Raw genomic sequence first — 21,551 nt, forward strand, 5'->3', positions numbered from 1 at the left:
CCCCCCGCCCTTGTTTTCTTGATGAGTTTGGCTAAAGGTTTATAAATTTATTTTATGTTTTCAAAGAATAAGCTCTTAGCTTCATTGATCTTTTCTATTGTTTGCACAGACTCTAAGAAACTATATATATATATATATATATATATATATACACACACACACAGATTCACTGTATTTCTATATACTAGCAATGAAAAATTATAAACTAAAGTTAAATATTTAAAACAGTATGGAAAATATGAAATATTTCAGGGTAAGTCTGACCAAAATTTATAAACCTGTACACTGAGAACTCTGAAACATTTTGAAAGAAAATAAATAACTCATAAATAGATGGAGAGATACACCTTGTTCACAGGTCAAATGACCTGATATTGTCAAGCTGTCAATTATCTTCAAATTAAGCAATCGATTCTACACCATCCTAATCAAGCCAGAGAACACTTTTTTGGTGTGTGTAAAATTACCAGCTGACTCTAAAATTCATATAGAAATTGAAAAAGGACTTAAATACTCAAAGCAACTTTGAAAAGAAGAACAATGTTGGAGGACCACCACAACTTTAAGACATGATAAGGCTACAGTCATCAAAACAGCATGGCACTGGAATAAAGATATACAAATAGATTAGCGAACAGACTAGAGAGCCCTCAAATAAAGCTGCACATATAGGGAAAACTAATTTTTGATAAAGGAGCAAAGGCAATTCAGTGAGAAAATGAAAGTACAAAACTTCTAGAAGAAAATACATGAGGAAAATCTTTGTGACCTTGGTTTAGTCAAAGATTACTAGATAGGACATTAAAAGCCCAATCCATAAACAAATCAATAACTTGGACTTCATCAAAATTAAAAACTTTGCTTTTCAAAAGACATTACTGAGAGAATGAAAAGACAAGCCATAGGATGGAGGAAAATATTTACAAAGCATATGATGTATCTCATAAATGACTCATATCCAGAACACAAGAAAAACTCTTAAAACTCAGTAATAAGAAAGTCATAGTAAGAAACAGGCAAAAGATTTGAATAAACACTTCAGGAGAGAAAAGATGCTCAACATTGTGTCATAAGGGAAATGCTAGAATCACAAAGAGATGCCATTTCACACCCCATAGAACGGCTAATATTAAGAAGCCTGAGCGCACCTCATGCTGCTGAGGACATGGAGCAACTGCAGCTTTCACGCAACGTGGAGAGAACAAACAACGGGACAACCGCGTCAGACAACAGCTCAACAGTTTCTTAGACACACACGTCACACGCCCAGTCACTTCACTCCTAGGTATTTACCTCCGACAAAGACTTGTACAGGATCATCCACAGCAGTTGTATTTGTGAGCACGGAGGTGTGAGCCTGCTCTGCAGGCAGCCCTGCTCCTCCGGGTGCCGGGCATCAGCTGGGGTTCGTGACACGCCTGGCATTTCGTCTGGGCCTCACACTGGGTCCCAGGCCGGGTGGCACAAGTGAGACCCCTCTTCCTGATGCCCGGGGGTGTCCTGTGTGGTGCCCCTCAGGGCTCCTCCCGTGGCACCTGGACTGCTGCTTCCCTGCCTCTCCTGCCTGGAGGGTGGGGCTGGTGTATCTCAACCCCGGCATGTCCCCAACCAAGCTCCCATCTCCCCAACCCTCAGCTGCAGTTTCCCCACGTGGAGGGCAAACTGCTGTTTGCCTCAGAGCAAGGGCCTCCATGCAAGCAGCCTGGACCCGCTTTCTCCTACAGCACACTTGGGATCAGAAGGGAAGACTGTGTTCCTCCTCCAGAGCCAGAGCCCTGGCCCAGTCCCACCCCATCTTTCCTGTGCCCCCTGCCCCCCTGAACCAGCTCCTGCTGCCCTGGCAGCCCGACTTGCTGTTCTGCTCCAGATGAGTGCACGGCGGGGGCCACACCTCAGCTCCCCCTCAGCCTGCAGCTTCTCGAGCCCCAGCATTGACACAGCACTTTCTACATCCCTCCCACCCACGGTTGGCTTTGGCTCTCTAAGGCAATCCTCACCCTGTCCACTGGCCACCCACCACTGACTGAGGTCCCCAGAAGAAGGCTGGTGCCCACCTCGTCCCTGTCGCCTCCAGGCCCCGAATTGTGGCCTGCACCTGGCCAGCGTGTCCAGTGGATGAGTGAGCTGCAGCCCTAAACAGCTGGGCTTGCAGTATAGCCAGGAGCCTCTATGCTGTGCACCCAGCCTCCACCAGCTAACTGCAGGGAGGGCAGGGCAGGGTGCCTGTACGGCCTGAGCACTAGAGGCCTGGCCAGAGTCTGAGGAGCAGGGCAGCCTCCTCACAGGGCAGACACAGAAGGGCTCCTGCTGAGGGGTGGGCACCAAGGAAGAGCCCCCTGGGCCACTTGGACTCTCATGCAGGAGGGTGGTGCCCACGGCAGGGGCTTGCCTTCGCCTCATCTCCAGACCCCTACCTGCCACAGCACCCGTGAGCCCAGATCTGGCCCGAGGAGGTGGTGCCCATGCGGCCCAGGGCTACCTAACAAGGCAGCCTCCTGCCCCGGGCCTGGGTCCCCCGGGCATCAGCACGGAGAGGTGTGCAGTAGACTCTGCGGGTGAGCACAGGTGGGCTAAGCTTGGGGGGGCAGTGGAGAGGGATGGGCTCCCACTGGGAAGCTCAGGGTCACTGAGTGCACAGTGTGACCAGGGCAAGGAGGGGGTGGCCTCACTTGCAGACGCTGGATTTGGGGTTACATCTCTGCCATCCAAGCAGCTTAGGAGAAGTAAGACAAGCAAGATTCATACAAGCCAAAGCCTGAAGGTGGGAGCAGGTGGAATCTCACTTTGTCTGAGAAGGTGGAGCTGCTCCTCGGCATGTTTGGGGTCTGAGCGTGGCGGGAGGGAGGGGAGGGGTGGGGAGGTCACAGAGAGGAGTCCAAGATGAGGGGCAGCGCGCATCATTTATTGAACTGGGACCCAGTGCAGAGGTGCCTCCCAGCCGGTCCACACTGTCAGCCCCAAAGACAGATGCCTGGGGCCTAGCAGCCCACTCCCTCCTCCCCTGTCACAACCCCTAGTCCTCCACTCTCCTGCCCTCGGACATAGGGAGATGTGCACCCCACCCGGTGCTGACCCGTGTGGCCACGGGAATCAAAGCCGAGGGCACTGGGAGGGGCGGCTTCCTGCGGCCACAGCTCTGGGGCCTCGGAGACAACGTCCACACATCAAACCAAGTCTTCAAAAGGTTACACGGACACTAAGGAACGACGTTTCTAGAGCGTCACAGATGGGAGTGGCCACAAAGCCTTTAAAATAATGGACATGGCATGCCAACGCGTGAGGAGCAGGCGTAAATGAACTTGGAGCAGTGTCAGGGTGGAGCCGGGGGCCCCAGACACACTTGGAGCATTGTGGGCACAGGTCTAGGCAGCCACAGATAGCTTCTGTTGGTAAAGAAACCTCTACATCTGCGGGGAGCGGGGGGCAGTCTGCACAGGTGGTGAGCGTGGGGGCGCGGTGAGGTTAGAGCGCGCCCATTCCGGTGACCTCGGACGTCAGCCTGGAAAAGATAAGGGCACAGGTCACGGGTCACCGTGTTCTCATGGGCGAGGTGTCCTCAGAGTCCTGACCCCTCCTTCACAGCCTGGGGCCTGCATGCCAGTCACCACACGGGGTTGGGGTGAGGGGGATGTGACAGGCGCCAGCTGCCACGGCCGTTTCTGCTGCCACTGTGGGGAGGGGTGCAGGAGTCACCCTGCCAGGGAGGCGTGGACGTGGGGCTCCCCACAGCGTGCCATGTAGGGTGTCAACACCCAGCGACTTGTGTGGGGCCACGTGGGCATGGCTGGAGGGTGGAAGTCAAGGGTGAGAGGACAGAGAAGCGTGTGGTCCTGTGTCACCTGGAGACTCCCTAAGCACGTCCCACCCCCAGAAGAGAACCCTGGGAGGCAGGCCAGTCCAGGCCCCACCCAGTCCTCACCTGGCGTTGATGAGGTACTGGGCAAGGCTGATGTTGGCTGGGGTCCCCGTGATGGTGATCTGGCGCTCTGATGATCCCTCTGTGGCATTGGCGATTTTGATCTGCGCTCCAGACATCTGTCGAATTTCATTGATTTTGGTCCCTTGGCGTCCAATTATGCAGCCTATTAGCTGGAAGAAAGGATGCAGGAGCGTCTTGGAGAGAATCCACTGTGGCCTGAGTGCAGCCGAGACGTAAGGGGAGCTGGGGGTCCCACTGCCTTGGTCCCTTCCTGGGTCCCCCCGAGAGGCACGCCTCCACTCCTGCTGGAGAATGGGAGCCTCGAGGCCTCAACTCTAGGAAGTCCCATCAAATGAAGAGCCTGCAGTCATGGAGACCCCTCACCCGGCTCAGTGTCCTCTGTGGGCCTGAGGCCACGCTGGCCCCTCTAGGCTGCACTCTCGGGCTGGAGGGATGTTTGAGTGGACACAGGAGCTGGAGAGGCATGTCCCTAGCCATTGCCATGCCCCCCAGGCTGCTGTCCCTCCAAGGACACCAGATCCACACCCGCCCTGGCATCTTGGTTTGGGGACTGGAGTCGGCATTCTTAGGATGACTCGAGGGTCCAGAGGATGGCTGGGAGATAACTGAGTGTGTAAAGGAGGGTGTAACGGAGCATGTGAAGGAGTGTGTAAGGGAGGGTGTGAGGGGAGCGTGTGGCGGAAGTGTGGATAGAGGGCGTGGGAGGAGTGTATGGGAGACCCTGTGAGGGATTATACTGGGGGCTGTGTGGTGGAGGGCATGGGGAGAGCATATGGGGGACGTGTGTGAAGGGAGTGTGTGAGGCCCTGTGAGGGAAGCGTGTCAGGGGAGTGTGTGGGGGGAGTGTGGGAGGCCCTCCAAGGGCCTTCGGGGTGCTCCTGGACCACCTGTCCCCAGGGTGACCCTGAACCAGGGCAGGACCTTCACCGACAGCCAGGATCCCCAGGCAGCTCTGGCATCTGCATTCTGAGTTCACCCTGATGCCCCCATGGCTCTTCCCTGTCTGGTAACTTGGGGGTGACGTCACCCACCCCCAAGGGCATTCAGCTGCTTAACCGGGCAGGGGCGCACGTGGGCTCAGGTGGGTGAGGCTGGACGTACTCACATCATTGGGAATGGTGAGCTCGTGAGTGCTGGCCGGGGGGCTGGCGTCCAGACCTGGGCACAGCGAGAGGACAGGGTTAGGCGAGTGAAGGCTGGGGGAAGGCTGTTCCCACCGTGCGGGCCCCTGACCCCGCTCCCCACTTGGCCACAGGCAGGCAGGGCTGGGGAATGCCCAGAGCAGGGTCTGCACAGCTGGGGGCTGGGGCCTGTGAGCTCTGGGTCCCAACTGCCACCCTTCTCCTGACCCAGCATCTCTCAAACAGGGAGGCGGAACCTGGCAGGAGGTGGTTCCTCTTTTCCTCCTGGGTACAACTTGCGTCACTTGGCTGCCATGTGGCACAGCCTCCTGAGACATTGCTCAGATCCCCTGGTGTCTATGCCTGGTATGCAGGCCACGCTGGTCACACCAGCCCTGCGTGCCCCAGACTTGCCAGCACAGCCGCCTCTGCTGCCCCAGCCACCACCCACTTCCCTTGCAGGCCCCGGGGCTCCAGCCCCCCACAACACTTCCAGTGCTGGGGCAGGGAGGCTGGCCCGAGAGCCAGGCCGGGGAAGACGTGCCTTTCCACAGGGTGTCTGGGTGAAGATGAGCACCCAGGCCCAGCTCCTCACACGTTGCAGCTTCTATCTCTACAAATCCCAGCTCCGGACCCACTAAGTCAGAGCCAGCCTCTCAGGATCAAGGACAAGTCCAACACTTGCTTCAGAAACAGTGCACAAAATGGGGGGGGGCCTTGAGGGGCCCCAAGGGGAGGGAGGCAATCACCGGACAGAGTGCTCCTTCATACCAGGCGCTTCCACCCTGTCAGGAGGCAGCTCAAGCTCCAGCCGGTGGCTGCGACCCCGCCATCCTGCCTTGGCCCCACCCCTCTCGCCCTTGCAGCCAGGCATTGCAGGTGCCGCTCTCTGGAACATTCCGGAGTTCAGAACATTCCAGGACCTGAGCCCTTTGCCCACCCCATGCTCCTCCCTCGCTGGTCCCTGCCCCTCAGCCTTATCCCCACATGCCCAGGGGTCCTGACAAACGGGACTGCCCGGTCCCTGCCCGCATGTCCTCCTCCATGGCAACCAGGTCCCTGGAACAAGATGTGCGGTGGCCCCCGGTGTCTCAAGCACAGGGACCTGGCGAGGCGGAGGCTGTTCTGGGGCCTGTGGAGCACAGGGCTCAGCTGTGCCAAACAAATCAACTCACCCCAAATTGTCCGCCACTTTCTCTTACGCAGCTAAACCTGGAGCTGCTGCTCCTCATCTCTTTATATAAAGGGATTTTCAATACAGTAACCAGTCCCCATCCATCTGTACGCATACTCAATCGACAGCGACATTTAAAACGTCACCTCAGAGACTTCCCTGGTCCTGAGTACCGTGCAAGGATTCCTGGTTTGGGGGTCACACCTGCTTCCCTGGCTTGTGTTTTCCAAATGAGGGGGCTTCGTTGAAAAGCTGCTAAAGCCATCCCAGGGGTGGGCTTCCTCTTAGGAGTCGCAAGCACTGCCTCTCCCACACAAATCCCAGATGCCGGGGAGCGTGTGATGCAGCCTCAGGGTGAGGACAACCCGTCTAGGCTCCTGACCTGCTGCCATGGCACGTGTGTGTGCATGTGCATGGGGGTGTGTGTGCATGTGCATGGGGGGTGTGCATGTGCATGGAGGGTGTGTGCATGTGCATGGAGGGTGTGCATGTGCATAGGGGGTGTGCATGTGCATGAGGGTGTGCATGTGCATGGGGGCTGTGCATGTGCATGGAGGGTGTGCATGTGCATAGGGGGTGTGCATGTGCATGGGGATGTGCGTGTGGGTGTATGCATGTGCATGGGGGGTGTGCATGTGCATGGGGGTGTGTATGTGCATGGGGGGTGTGCATGTGCATGGGGGGTGTGCATGTGCATGGGGTGTGTGTGCATGTGTATGGGTGTGCATGTGCATGGGGTGTATGCACGTGCATGGGGGTGTGTGCATGTGCCTGGGGGGTGTGCATGTGCATGGGAGTGTGTGTGCATATGTACATGGGGGGTGTGCATGTGCATGGGGGTGTGTATGTGCATGGGGGGTGTGCATGTGCATGGGGGGTGTGCATGTGCATGGGGTGTGTGTGCATGTGTATTGGTGTGCATGTGCATGGGGTGTATGCACGTGCATGGGGGTGTGTGCATGTGCCTGGGGGGTGTGCATGTGCATGGGAGTGTGTGTGCATGTGCATGGGGGGTGTGCATGTGCATGGGGAGTGTGAGTGCATATGTACATGGGGGTTTGTGTACCTGTGTGCATGGGTGTGTGTGCGTGTATGTGGGGGGTGTGTATGTGTATGGGGGGTGTATGTGTGCATATGTACATGGGGGGGGTGTGCCCATGTGCATGGGGTGTGTATGTGTGTGTGCATGGGAGGGCATATGTGTGCATGTGCATGGGGGCATAGGTGCATATGTACGTGGGGGCATGTGTGTGCGTGTGCATGGTGTGTGTGCCCGTGTGCATAGATGTGTGTGTGTGCATATTCATGGCGTGTGTGTGTGCCTGTGTGCGTGGGGGAACATGTGTGCATTTGTACATGGGGTCTATGTGTGTCCATGTGTATGTGTGTATGTGTGTGTGATGTGCGTTGTGTATGCATATGTACACGGGGGGTGTGTGTGTCCATGCACGTGGGGTGTGTGTGTGTGTGCGTGGGGGTGTATGTGCACCTGAGTTCCAAAGGTCCCAAGGGCCCTGAAGAGGGAGATCATCATAGGGATGTGTTAACACGAGTCCCCTGTCTCTGAGGTCATGCTGGGAGGGCTGTGGTGGGGTTGGGGTGTGGTGAGGGAGCATTCTTCCTGGGAAGGCCAGGCCCTGGGGGCTCCCAGACAGTCTCCCGGAGACCAGGGCTGGGCAGTTACTGAAATCTCACTATAAACAGCAAAGGCTGCACAGAGCCCCTGGACACGTGTCATCACCCAGATACGGAACTGCGCAGAGGTTGGTATCCAGCTCCATAATCAAAATTATTCTGTTTTCCTCTAATTTCCACTCATTAAAATCTCCAATAGCTTAATTAAAAGCAGCACTGAGAAGAAACCCACAGCAAGCACACGGATCATCAGAGCTGGGGTTTCAGCTCAATAGATGACCCCTGAGCCCCATGGTCTCAGCTGGACCCCTGTGGTCCTGAGGGACAGATGACAGGCAGATGCCCTGAGGTCCAGAACAGCAGTGGAGGCGGCGGCTGAGACCCTCCCCGGCTTCCCCATAAGCAGGACCCTCGCTCTTCTGCTCTGATCCAGGCCTGCATGGGGAGTGGGTTGGAGCGTGGTGGGTGCCTCTGTCACAGGGCCCTGCCAAGTCCAGGGCACATGCTTCCAGTGGCTTTGCTCCCAAACAGCCTGTAAGGAGCCACGCTCTCTGCTCCAAGCCTGGGTGACGGGATCTGGGGATCCACGCCTGCCCTGCCACGTCAGGGGGTATTCAGTGCAGATCCACCCCAGAGTGGTCTTCTCTCCTATGAAAACTCACAGCCTGGTCGGCCCTTCCCTCCAGCCCTCCATGCTGTGCCCCTGGGAGGATAAATGACCTTCTACCTGATGGGGCTGCTGTGCCCCAAGCACTGGCAGAGACTTGACCCATCACCACAATTGCAGAGCCATAGGTGGAAGCTGGGAGCCACGTGTGCAGACCTGGAGTGGCCGCTCGGGCCAGCCCGGGATGGCGGCAGCCCTCCCCCGAGGCACTCAGCGAGTGGCCCTCTGGCCCCTTCCACCCACCAGGTCCTTTCCTGGCTTGCTGGCTCTCCATTTAGCGTGGTTTTATTTTACCTGACGACTGGCCCATCAGATTTTGAGCTTCTTCGGAGGAGTGTAAAGGCAGCTTTTCTCCTGGAGAGCAAAGAAGAAACAGATTTAATGTTTTGCCCTCAAGGAGAGAAGTAAGGTCACTTCAACTAGGGAAGCTCAAAGTCTGACTGGTGCGCCGCCCTGCGCTACGGGGGCACCGTCCGGGCAGAGCGCCCTGCGGGTGTACAGCCTCCTGCAGGAGGCCCTCCCCAACAGCCAGCAGGCAGCAGAACAGGACGAACCCTCGAGGGGGAGGCGTCTCCTTCAGGAAGGCTAGCTGTGGGGTGACTGACCCGCACAGACATCAGACAGATCCCTGCCCGCCCGCGGCAGCGTGCCCAGCTCTGTGTCCCAGCACTCAGACAGCCCTACCTGCTCCGCTCGCTGCCCTGAACACAGACGCTCAGAGAGAGAAAGGCCCCGGGTGAGAAGAGAGGTCAGAAAGGGCGGCTGGGTACGTACCGGGGAAAGCGGGGTTGGTCTGTCCGAGGGGAGGAAAGGGGGTTTGCTGCATGGCCAGCTGGTGGAGCTTGGTCAACTGCTGGGGTAGGAGGGACACGAGAGCTAAGAAGGTTATTGTTATCGAGTACAAGTCACACCAAATTAAAAACGCGTAACAGAAGTCTGCACAGATAGATAGAAAGGGGGCCATGCGACACATGGCGGACGCAGCAGCACGCAAGGACTTGGCCTGGAATAACCAATGGGCCACGGTCGGTTGGCAGGCTCTGAGTCCTTCCCCGTCTCAGCCCCAGTCAGACGGGTGCCGGGGCTCACTGGGGAGGTCTAGAGCTGGAGAGCAGGACCCGCAGGGCCCCTAAAAGCCTCAGCACCACACTGTCACTCACGGGACTCAGGTGTGTGGGCGGGAGACCCACGCCCCCTCCCTTCTGCACACCCCGTCCAGATAGCTGCCTGGTCCTCACTCTACCCAGGGGGTGACTCAGTGGGGGCCCCCTGCGGGCCCACAGCCCACGGCCCGTCTCCTGGGCCCCCGGGATCACAGGCAGAGGGCTGAAGTCTCCACCCGAAGGTGCTATGAAGCCAAGCGTGTTGCAGAGCTGCCAGGAGGGTTCCAGGCTCCCATGTGGCCAGCCACGCCTGCACCCTTCCCTCGTCCCTTGTGACCTGACCTTTGTCCCCCATCCCCTAGACTTTTGTGGGGGGCTTTGAAACACAGTTTCTTTAGTTATTTTATCTGAGCCTCACTTCTTAAAAAAGCAATAAAAACAACAGAGAAGGGAGGTAACTGTGGTGAGCCGTGGCCACCTAAGAAGAGCTGTCTAAACCCCACCCCCGGCCTTGGAGACCTCTGGATGTGTCCTTAGCCCTGGCTCACCCACTGGCCCCGCGTCTCCAGCCGAGTGGATGGAGGGCCAGGTCATTCCAGGACACTCTCGCAACTCCCAACCTTCACAAGGGAAGCCTAGCCTGAGTGTTTCCAGGGCCCTGTGAGGCCTCCACCGAGCCCCGTGGCTGGAAGGTGGGGGCACCCTAGGAGAGCTGTGGGCATCCCCAGGTGAGACGTGGATCTGACCAGTCACCCCATTGGTCCCATCCTGCAGAGTCTGTGGAAGGGAAGAGGACAAACACTGGGATTTCTGACGTCCCAGCCTTCGAGGGTGAGCCCCTGGATGACAGAGGAGTGGGTTTGCTGCTGGTCTCCCATGGGCCGGGCACGCTCTGAGAGTCCCTGATGAGATGGGGCACAGGGGAAGCTGGCCACATCCAACTCAGCTGCCACATCTGGCGGTTCCGAGGAGGGGACGGGGTGACCCGGGTCAGAGTCTGCTCTGAGAGTCCCCAGTGAGATGGGGCTGGGCTTACAGCACACTGCTGCCTGGCGTGTCAGCCCAGCGACCCGACACCATGGGGCTCAGGGTGTCCTGAGCAGACGTGCACGGAAGCAGCCTGAGAGGTGTCAGGAGACCACACCCAGGAATCATTGTCATGAGGACACCAGCCCACGCCCTGGGGATGAGAGGTGAGCGGCGACCGGCAACTGCTGTGCCATAGGCAAGACAACCCTGTGCAAGAGGCTGACGGGCCAGGGACCCCGCTGCTCAGCTCCTCCTTCCAGAGACATGTCGAAAGAAAGACGGCAAGGACCCATGGGCGCCGGGGGCATGAGGATGAGAGTGGTGGGAGCACCAACTCTGTCCTGCAAACCACCCCTACCCCAGAACACAGCAAGCCACCCTGGGTCACTAGACACTGGGCAGGTGCTGTGCCCCGAGTCCACCTACACAGAGGGCTAGAAGGGGGGCTAAGGAGGGGCCAGAGCTCCTAGGATGGAGGAGGAAACCCATGTCCAGAGACAAACATCCAGGTGGCCGTCCACAGCCCCGGTAGTGCAGGCAGGCCACCTGTGCTCACCTCACTGGAGTTTCTGGCAGACACCACACTGGGGCACGGACAGGGGCCCGGTGGGGACCGGCGGGGCCCGGCCCTCCCCCTGGGGGCTCTAGCCCTTTCACCCGGGGCCCGGGGGCCAGCGGGAAGCCCCAGGAGCGGGTCTGCGCTGTGTGCAGGGCCTCAGGGCCTTGACTGGGCTGCTCCCTGCTCCGGTCCACGACTCCATCCCAGCTGGTGTCTGTGCATCTGGTGGCTGGGCTTGTGCGGTCGTCACGTGGGCAGGGCCCTCTCCCTCTGTCCCTGCGTGCCCGGGAGCGCACGGCTGTGCAGCGGACAGGACGGCGGGGCAGATCGGGGCGCTGGGGGCAGGAGAACTGACCCGAGTCAGCTCCAGCTCCGACCAGTGCTGCGGACACGGGCATAGCTGGGAGACGGGCCCCACGCGGGCGGCAGGCAGGCTGAAGAAGTGCTGCCGTGTGAGTTGGGTGAAGGAACATCACACACTCACAAGGCTCCCCACTGGGCTGCCCATGGCCCCCACACCCGGGATGATCCTCTGTCTCCCAGTTAGATGGATGAGCCTGCCACCACGCGTGTTACAGGCACAACCGGACGACCCAGGAGGAGGGCTCTGCTCACACCTGGGAAGTCTGAGCCTCAGAAGTTCAGCTGCTCCGACCCTGGCCTGTCCTCCGGCACGCACCTGCTGCCTTTTGTGAAACAGTGGCCACAGCACACATAACCCCTTCCGGCACCCACGGGTGTAAGGTGACACCTGGGGAAGGACTGGCTGCACAGGGGTGCCCGGGGAAGCCCTCCCCCCAAGTCGGGGACCGCTGGATGTCAGCTGACATCTTCCTGTCTTGGTTTCGTCCTTAACGGGGCCTCCTGGGCTCCATTTCTTCATTTTGTGAAGGAAGGAGCAGCACTGGGTGCTGAGGAGACTTCCCACTTTTTGAGGTATTTCTACCACAAATGTGGCCAGGATTTGAGGGAAGAAAGGAGGGGAGGTGGCGCCACAGCACAGACGTTTCTCCATGACCTGCCCTTCCCACTGAACCGTGTCGGGGTATAAATCACAGACAAGTGCTCAGGAGGGAACTCACAAGCACACAGCTGCACGCACATTTGGGGACAGGCTGCATGGTTCCGGCTGTGAGTCTCCTCTCCTGTGAAGGGCTCACTGGTGTCCTTAGCCCGTCTTTCTACTGGGCTGTTTTCTGCTGATTCACGTAAACTCACATATTTCAGATTCTCATTCTACTTCAGCTCTATGTACGAGAAAGATCTTTCCCCCAGTCTCCTTATGGAGCCTTGAGAGAAACCACATTTAAAAATTCTAATGTGGTCAGATTCATCACTGTTTTCCTTAATAGCTTATGCTTCTGTGAACTGAAAGATAGTCTATCTTTTTTTCTAAAAGTGCTACAGCTTTCTTTCTCGTTGTTGAAGTTCTCGGTACAGGCAGAGTGTTTGTTTCCCATCAGAAGTTCTCAGTGTGACCAGCTTGCTGGCTCAGGCCTTTGCTCTTTCACATAATACAGCAGCAGGGACTTTGTGTCACTTCGGCAGTACCCGCATTTCAACCTGGGAGGGCCCCTGATGTCCCGTCCAGGAAGGTCGTGTGTCTTTCCTTTCACTGTGCTCTTCTGGTCAGCTTTAAGTTTCAATAATGACAAGAATTTTTTTTTTTTAATCACCTTTTGGACTGTGAAGAAAGCTGAGCACTGAAGAATTGATGTTCTTGAACTGTGGTGTTGGAGAAGACTCTTGAGAGTCCCTTGGACTGCAAGGAGATCCAACCAGTCCATTCTGAAGGAGATCAGCCCTGGGATTTCTTTGGAAGGACTGATGCTGAAGCTGAAACTCCAGTACTTTGGCCACCTCATGCGAAGAGTTGACTCATTGGAAAAGACTCTGACGCTGGAAGGGATTAGGGGCAGGAGGAGAAGGGGATGACAGAGGATGAGACGGCTGGATGGCATGACTGACTCGATGGACATGAGTCTGAGTGAACTCCGGGAGTTGGTGATGGACAGGGAGGCCTGGCGTGCTGCGATTCATGGGGTCGCAAAGAGTCGGACACGACTGAGTGACTGAACTGAACTGAACTATTGATTTTAACTTACTGCTTTGTGGGAGAGAGCTGTCTCTCTGATTCCAGCTTTTGACAGATGGTGAGTCTGTGCTCGATGTGTCATGGAGCGTTGTAAGCGTTCTTGTGGGTCCGGCAGCTGTGCTGGGGAGTGCTCAGGGCACGTTGGTTAACTCGGCTCAGGCGGGACCGTCAGAATCTCTTCCTTCTTGTCTACATGGCCTTCGAGTTCAGGCTCCGCTGCAGTGTCTGTCAGATTCCCCTAATGGTTTGTTAATTTTTTCCTTTACATGTGTCTGAAGCTGTGTTTTAGGTGCATACAAATTTAAATTGCTTTCTTTGAGTGAACTGAACAGTTTATCAATAAGTAATGAGTAAGTGATTTGCCTTAAAGTCTGTTTTTCTCCCTACTGATAATAATAATAGTATATTGCTTCTTTGGGTTAGTATTTTCCTATATTTTTCCTATCTTTTTTTTTTTTTAATTTGTCTAGGTCCTTCTTCTTTAAGTGTTCCCTTTGAAATAAAACTTAAAACTTTTTTGTTTTTGTTTGCTTATTTATTTTTTAAAAATCTGACAGACCTTGTTTTTTAACTGGAAAGTTTCTCTTACTTTGGTCACCGTAGACGTATAGTAATTTCTGCTGTCTTATGTTAATTGCCCTGATCGTCCACGGTTTCTTTTCTCTTTCCCTTTCTGCTGTGTTGATTAATGATATTTTCCGGTCACCCATGTCCCCCCACCCCACACCGTTAATGAAGTTACAAAAGTGAATGCTTTTCTGTTAGCCACCACTCTGGAACTGTAACACATACATCTGCAGTCCTAATTCAGCATCTTTGCCTCCTCCTGAATGCTACAGTGGCCCCAGGATCTTTTCATCCCTTCGGCCACATCCTAAATCTTAGCTGTGTTCTTGGGGTCCATTTAGTTCTGTATGTTAATCGCAGCAATTAGCATTGATTTTGATTTTACAAAGTGTGTTTTCATTGACCCAGATGTTTATGTTTTAATGGACAAAAATATAAATGTTTTCTTTCTGATCTGTGCCTCTTTTAAAAGGAAAAAGATGACAGATTTCTTCGCTCACCATTCTTTCTTGTGTTCATAGCCGCCTTTCTGCGGTCATTTTTCTTTTCCTGAAGGGTGCCCCTTAGGAGGTCACAGCTGTTTGTCTGAAAAACACCTGCCCTCGGTGATCCTCTGATGGTTGTTTTATTTCATCACCCCTGTGGCCCCTGCATTGCTCCTCTGCAATATTCTTTCTCCCTCCATTTTCAGAAGATATGCTTTGGTCTCTGGTGTCATGTGGCTTTGTTTGGACACGTCTAAGAAGGATTTGGGTTGATCTTGTTTGAGATTTGTTGGGATTGCTGAATGTGAGGACTGTTTGTTACTGATTCTGAGAAATTCTCTGCGATCATCTCTTAGAGTCTTCTCTCCCTCCCGCCTATCCTCTCTTCCTGGGGCTCTGACTGGATCCGAGTTCTTTCTTCTCAGTCTTCTGTGCACACAAGTCATCCAGGGTCTTGTGAAAATCCAGGTTCTGATTCTGGGAGGGGCGGACTGAGAGCCCTGCCACTGAAAAGAAGCTCAGCTCAGCCAGAGAAGGTGTGCAACATGGAGGAGGGGTGGGGAGGGGGGTTAACCTGCCCTGTTAGCTGCTCTGCAGCAGGTGAGGCTGAGGGTGCTTCCCCACCACCAAAAAGAGCCAGAGGTGTGGGCATCAGCGGGGCAGCCATGCAGGTCCCTCTCAGCAGGGCTCTCCCTGGGAGACTAGGGGGACACCGAGGAGGCAGGCAGGGAAGGTGCTCCGTCCTAGCTGCATCCACTGTGAGGGGGGGTCCCAGGGACCACCGTCTGCACAGGACCCACTGGTTTCCTCCACTCACTGTAACACACGTGTTTCCATTTCCCGCCTGCTCACTCGCTAAGCAATGACCTGGCCAACACAGCACCCACCCTCCCCCCAGGCACTCAGTACCTCTGCTGAGACCCAGCATCATGGGGACCCCCCAGCTCCGCTGCTCCTGGGCCCCAGCTCTGGAGCTCTCTCCATGAAGCTCCATGTCCTCCCTGTGAGCCCCGGGGGACGGTGTCCACCCAGGACCCTGTTGGTCCAGCCCAACTTCTGGTCTCAATCCTGCTTGCTTCCAAGCCCCTTTAAGGAGGGGATGCCGAGCAAGGGAGTGACTTGGGAACTCTGAAGACTAGAAATAAGATCCTCACATGTGGGGTGCTTGAGGGTGACTCACTTCTCCCAGCGGAAAACAGTTCCTTCCTGGTATAATCAGCATGGGGACAGGAAGAGCAGAGGTGGGAGCGAGCAGTGATGATGCTCTGCGTCTGCTCCCGCATCCTGGGTCGTGGCTGCTGGGGTCCTCCCGTGTGTCTGAAACCACGTCTGGCCCCTCAAGCAGGACCCGTGGGGGAGTGGGCAGGTGTCCTGGAGCACTGCTGCTGCCAGCTGTAATCTAGGCCACCGGCTGTGACCGAGGCCACCAGCCATGACCCAGGCCAGCCACCCAGCGGTCCCTGGCCTCTCTGAATGCCTAAGAGCTGTCAGTCCCGGGAGGATTCTGGTGAAACAAGGCCTGAGCCTGGCGAGGACCTGGAGGAAGACTGCTGAGGGTGGGGCCCTGATTCTCAAGTCGGGTAAACCAGAAAGCAGGAAGAACTGTACATGCTTTAATTCTACATGAAGAAACACTCAGCTCCAGGAAATGTATTTCCTCATGGTCTATGCCTGATTCAGGAAGATGACTGTGTCAGTCACTGGGGTTGAAATGTTTAAATGGTGTATTCAGTTATCTTGTAAAATAAATTAGTACTGTCTATAATTATCATATTTGTGCTCTAAGAAAAGTGAAAGTGAAGTCGCTCAATCATGTCTTCACTCTTCGAGGCCCCGTGGACTGTAGCCTACCGGGCTCCTCCATCCATGGGATTTTCCAGGCAAGAATACTGGAGTGGGTTGCCATTGCCTTCTCCAGGAGATCTTCCCAACCCAGGGTTTGAATCTGGGTCTCCCAGATTTTAGGCAGACGCTTTACCGTTTGAGCCACCAGGGAAGTCCTCTCTAAGAAATGAAGCTTTAAAAAAAATCCCACTGAATATTAAACTCAGATGAAACTGCCTTCCTGGCCATCATCACTTGTTACCCTTTGTTTGGAACAGACTGTCAGTGACGGTTCGAGCTGTCAACTCTCTGCTCTGCAGGAGAAGTGTTTTATCAGAGTCTTGCTCTCTTTCCAACAGCTGCTCCATGGCACATGCAGGTCTGGGGGATGCGGGGGCCCTCACAGAAGCCCTCAAGGCAACTATGTAACAGCAGTTATACATTAGATTAAAAATTTTTTTTAAAATCTGAAACTACCCATTTTTAAGAGATACTGAGAACATCACATGAAAGAGCAAAACAACAGACTGATATAAAAACCAATCCACCAAACCAGTTGCCGTCCCTGGGGCTCGCTCAGCGCCTGTGCCCCCAGGTTTCGGTGGCCTGTGTGCGAGGCCTCAGAAGGGAGCACAGGCCCCACTCAGCGCTGCATGTCTGAGCCTCGGGTCCGGGTCTGAGCTGCACGGGGGTAAACTGGCCCCTCTGACCCAGGTCGCTGTGTGCTGAGTTCTGACCCAGGTTGCTGTGTGCTGAGTTCTGCATGTGCTTTTGTACAGACGCTCTTCCAAAGGCAAGAGACTGCCAGCCATGGGGATCAAAGGCTGTGCCACCCCAGAAGCTGGCTTCCACTCTGACCTCTGCCACCCCTGCGGGTGCTCTATCCGGGTTCATGGACACCCCCCCAGCACTACGAGCACTCACTCTGCATGGAGACGCACCCTCCCCCACCCCAGGCTCTAGCACCCCGCCTTCCCTGGGTCACAGCCAGTGATGGTCAGTGGGACGAGGGCAGGCAGCCCCACGTGGCGCGGGGGCAGTCCCCCAGCCCTGCGTCCATCAGCTTCTCTGCCATCTGACTTGTTGCTTATGAGGGTTTCTTTTCTACTCAATAGCAATTTCCTGCAATGACAGTGCACAGACACGTACTCAGCGTCAGTTAATCCTTACCCCACCCCGCCCCCGCCCTGCTCTGCATCTTAGGCGACTGGCTCTGAACCTGCCAATTCAAAACAGTGAGGATCTGCAGAAGACTGGCGGGCATCACGGTCCCCCGTGCCCCTATGCCTGGACAAACCCCCACCCCCGGCCCCGGCTCTCACAAAGCAGCATGTGGACGCATCCTCCCAACACAGAGGACACGTCTCAGGTGGGATCTCTCTCGCTGCAGCTGAGGCAGCGGCACACGAGCCCGTTCCCTCCCCTCCTCCCCGCAGCCCACCGCCGGGGACCAGCGGGGCAGACTGCACTGCCCGGTGCATTGACAGCCCTGTGGCCCCGAGGTTCTGCCTGCATGGCTCTCAGGATGCCCAGCCCTCCAGCAGCAGTGCCACACTCAGACTGGAATGCAGTCCGGAGCAGCCCTGGGTGTGGAACGTGTCATAACACTAGAACAGAGCCTTGTCTGCTCTATGGGCTTCTGATGGCCGGGATCTCATGGGTGCAGGGACTTTGCTCCAACTGGGGGCTGAAAGGGAGCACACAGCTTCACCAAAGTTTCCCAAGCCCATCCAAGGTGTCCCAGCACACGTGTTGATGGCACGTCACCTGCCTGGACAGGTACACACAGGGCCTGAGCTGTCCCTGCCCACCTGGGTGGGTGCCAGGGACATGCAGCCCGGGGCCACGGCACGAGGGCCCGGGTGTGGAGGAACAGCCGGGCTGCAGCCACGCTCAGAACAATTTGACACCAGGCCAAGTCCTCCACAGGGGAGAATTAGTGCTAAGAGGTTAAAGGTTACTCAGGGCCATATGGATACGACACAGGTCAGGAACACGGAGAACGTATTAATATTATTGTGTAATATTAATATTAGTAGCAACTGACAGCAGCATGCAGGTAGGAGGAAGTGGTGACGAGAGGAGGTGAAGGGGCAGAGTGAAAACTCACATCTGGGTGGGGGATGGCGTACTGTCCCTGGATCGTGTAGGCCTGGAGAGAGAGAGACACCATCAGCTCGCGAAGCAGCGGCCACACGTCCCCTCACCGCATGCCCTCACAGAACGAGGGCCTCCTGGGGCGGGCTCCCCTGCCAGCAGGCGCTGGCTCTCTGGTTAAGGCTTTCCCCTTCACATAGGACAGGCGATCCCTCCCTCTGGAGGCTGGGGGCGGGGGTCCCGTGTCCCTTGTGGCTGGACCTACAACCAGACGTGCGATGGGATGGGGGCAGGGTTGGAGGGACCAGGTGGGACGCGGCCGGCTCTCACCCCATTGTTTCTCAATAGGAAATAGCTACGCGCCATCCAGTCGACCCCTGCTGGGGACTGATGGTTATTAACACTGGAGAGTTTAATCAGCCATCAGACTACACGCTTTCAGGAAATAACTTATCCCAAGAAAACCAAACAACGAAACAGAAAACTCTAAAAGGTGACTCAAACCCCACTTTGCAAATGTCAGATTAAGAAATGCACCCAAATCAGCCGCAGGTTGGCGAGCGTCTTCCAGCCCCAGGGGACCGGGCGCAGCACACGCTTGGTGGTATGGCCCCAGGGGAGTCTCGTTGGGCTGCATCATGTCACTCGCCTTCAAGACGGTGACACAGAGCAGCCACAGCAAGTGTGTGGGACCCGCAGCCTCCCCCACACCCAGCCCCCTGCCCCACAGTCCCTCAGCGAAGATTCTTCCAGAAACTCATGGCCAATCAACAAACAAACCACACAGAGCCGAGAGAGAGTGAAGACAAAGGGTTTCACCGGGACTTGGGATGTGGGAGCGTGTTGCAGAGCCACATTCGCCCGCTGGTGAGGTGGGTGTGGAGCCCTGTCGGGTGAGGCCTGGCGCCTCACAGTGAAGGAAAGCAGCCTGACCAGAGACGGCGAGCACGCGGCAGCCTGTGCGCGCCTGGGGCCGAGGGACCTTTATGCCCATCTGCGGGCGTTGTATAGATGCCACTAGGCACAGTGCCACCGTGTCTCTGGGTAAGACAGGCCCTGGAGGGGCGCTGCCCACGTGCTCCGATTTGCAGTTCTTCACCCCAGACGCTCAGTTTCTGACACCTTTTTCTCACTCAGCTGTCAGGGTTGCTAGTGCTATTTGAAGTGCACAGCCACCCACCATCCTTTCAGAACAGAGGTGGAGACGAGCCCAGGCAGTAGGTTCTGTCTGGGCAGACTCTGGGGTCTGAACCTACTGGGGAGGCAGGAGCTGCCTTTCTGCAGCAGGCACCCAGCCAGTACTTCCCCGAGAAGGTCGGGCTGAGAGGCTCTGAAGCCGGGCATGCAGCGTTTCCCGCACTCAGGTGAGGGGGCCAGGGCCTGGAACACGGGCTCCTCCACCCAGCTGCCTGAGATGCTGACGACCAAGACCAGTCACTCACTGGCCACTCATGGTGTCCCCAGAGCACAGGGGCCGGGTTAAGGCCCTGCCCTCCCACAGGGGTGGTGACCTTGCTGCCCTGCCTGGGGGTGGGCGATGGCCAGGAGGCTGTCCGGGCTCCAGCTCTTGTTAATCCGCCTCCCTTCTGGGTAAAGCCCATGCTTCACCACCAGGGATCGTCACAGGCTTGCCTGCACGCACATTGGGACCAAGGCCTGGCAGGTAACTAACCGGCCTGCTCACCTGGATGCAGGCGAGGAGAGGAGCTCTGAACAGGGCTGGCCCGCTGTGGCCGCCCTGAGGCACGGGCCGTGGGAACTCCTGCCTCCCTGGGGGAAGCACCCCAAAGGCGGCTGCAGGAGCAGGGACCCCGCTGTTGCCACACAGGGGTTGGGGAGAGGGGAGAGGTGAGGGATGGGGGTGGGGGAAGGGTGGGGGGGCGGGGAGGGAGGCTGGGGACAGGACCGGGCCATCTGATGCGGCTCCTTCACAGAGCAGGGCAGGGCCGCACGGGAAGACACAGACGGCCTGCGTTTGCCTCTTTTCCTTCTCAGCCCCTCCCCCGCCCTGGGCACCCAGGACCTCCGTCTTCACTCTCCCTGAGCGAACACACAGCACCACCGCCGGACGCAGAGCTCCCCTTGCACTACTGGGCTGCGTGTGCAAAGTCCTTGACCAAGGCTGCGGTGACCCTGCCGTGGCGGCCGGCACTCAAGGGCAGGAGATATGGCACGGCCCCTCTGTGGGCCCCACTAGGCCAACCACTGGCTGAAGACAGAAACCGCCACGACCCCCTCTTGGTGGGAGAGAAGGGTGAGGGGCTCTTGCCCAAACCCCCTTTGTGCAGTGTGGCTGTGCCCAGCCTCCTGGGCCTGCGGCCAGTGTGGGGAAGGGGAAGGGGAAGGGGGAGAGTGCGGACCATCTGAGTAACCGGGAGGCCCAGCCGGGCCGCCTTCATCCTCCTCTTGTTCCTCACGTGCTACTGGGAGGGACATGTGTGTGAGAACGCGTGTCTCCGGGGGAAATGGGCCAGTTTTTACAGTCGTAGTCATCTCAACCCTGAGTCCTAAGACCCCTGGCAATACCCCCGGCCCTTCTTCCCTCTGAGCTTCCTAAAAGCACCAGGAAACGAGACTGGGCAGTGCTGCCCCACTGCACAGACCAGGGTCGTCCTGGGCCCCTTCCATCTGGGGATGCTGCCTGGCAGCCTCACGCGGGCCCGCGTTCAGCCCCAGCCGGGCCGAGGGTGGGGGAGCTCTGCGTCCAGTGCGGGTGGGGAGACGTGCACGTGAGAAGGGAGAAAACCTGAGTGCACTAACGGGCAGCGGCGGGGGCTGCAGTAAAAGGCTGAGGTTGGCAGTGGAGGCCGCGAGCGGGTCGGCTCTTACCTGACCACCTGCAAAAATGACAGGGGTGGAGGCGGGCTTTGGGCGGTAGGGAATGGTGGCACCTTTCGGTGGGGACTAGGAAAAGGGACAGGAGAGGGAGACAGAGTGTTAGAGTGGCCTTGCAGCCTGACAGTCGTGAGGCCTCCTTCTGAGCCCCGCCCGCTGTGCCTCCCAGCCCTCCCCAGCCCCCCGGTCCTCCAGGAGCCACCACCCTAGATACAGCCCGCAGCAGGAGGCAGCGGGCGAGGCGGGAGGAGTGGCCCTGCCTGCACGCAACCCTCCCCTGGCGCTGAGCTCGGAGGGTTCGCCTCTGCCTTCAGTCCTCGGGAAGAGCCCTGGGACTCTGGGCCCAGGGTAGAGTTCCACTTGGCCTGGGCTGATGTTCAATTGGCCTCATCTCAGCAAAGTTAGAAACATCCAACCTCA

The 21,551-nt window shown here is 56.9% G+C and overlaps 1 protein-coding gene across 42 annotated transcripts in view; it reads right to left on the minus strand.

Moving 5' to 3' along the window:
- Positions 1–2,881: 2,881 nt before the first annotated feature.
- Positions 2,882–21,551, minus strand: part of PCBP3 (poly(rC) binding protein 3) — a 232,935-nt gene continuing 214,265 nt past the window's right edge. For 7 of the 42 annotated variants that reach the window (XM_086321460.1, XM_086321617.1, XM_086321374.1 and 4 more), the window contains 7 exons: positions 21,057–21,200; positions 18,310–18,351; positions 9,312–9,390; positions 8,832–8,891; positions 5,046–5,098; positions 3,920–4,089; positions 2,882–3,499 (listed from right to left, as the gene is read on the minus strand). In XM_086321460.1, coding sequence (XP_086177586.1) covers positions 3,463–3,499; positions 3,920–4,089; positions 5,046–5,098; positions 8,832–8,891; positions 9,312–9,390; positions 18,310–18,351; positions 21,057–21,200 — 585 coding nt within the window. In that variant the 3' untranslated portion in view covers positions 2,882–3,462. The remainder of the gene's footprint in view (positions 3,500–3,919; positions 4,090–5,045; positions 5,099–8,831; positions 8,892–9,311; positions 9,391–18,309; positions 18,352–21,056; positions 21,201–21,551) is intronic. The other 35 variants (XM_086322335.1, XM_086322221.1, XM_086322134.1 and 32 more) reach the window with 12 other exon arrangements.

This window comes from Bos grunniens, chromosome 1 (genome assembly GCF_055505025.1).
Source record: "Bos grunniens cultivar Pamir isolate PY7600 chromosome 1, Bosgru_T2T1.0, whole genome shotgun sequence".
NCBI classification, from domain to species: Eukaryota; Metazoa; Chordata; class Mammalia; order Artiodactyla; family Bovidae; genus Bos; species Bos grunniens.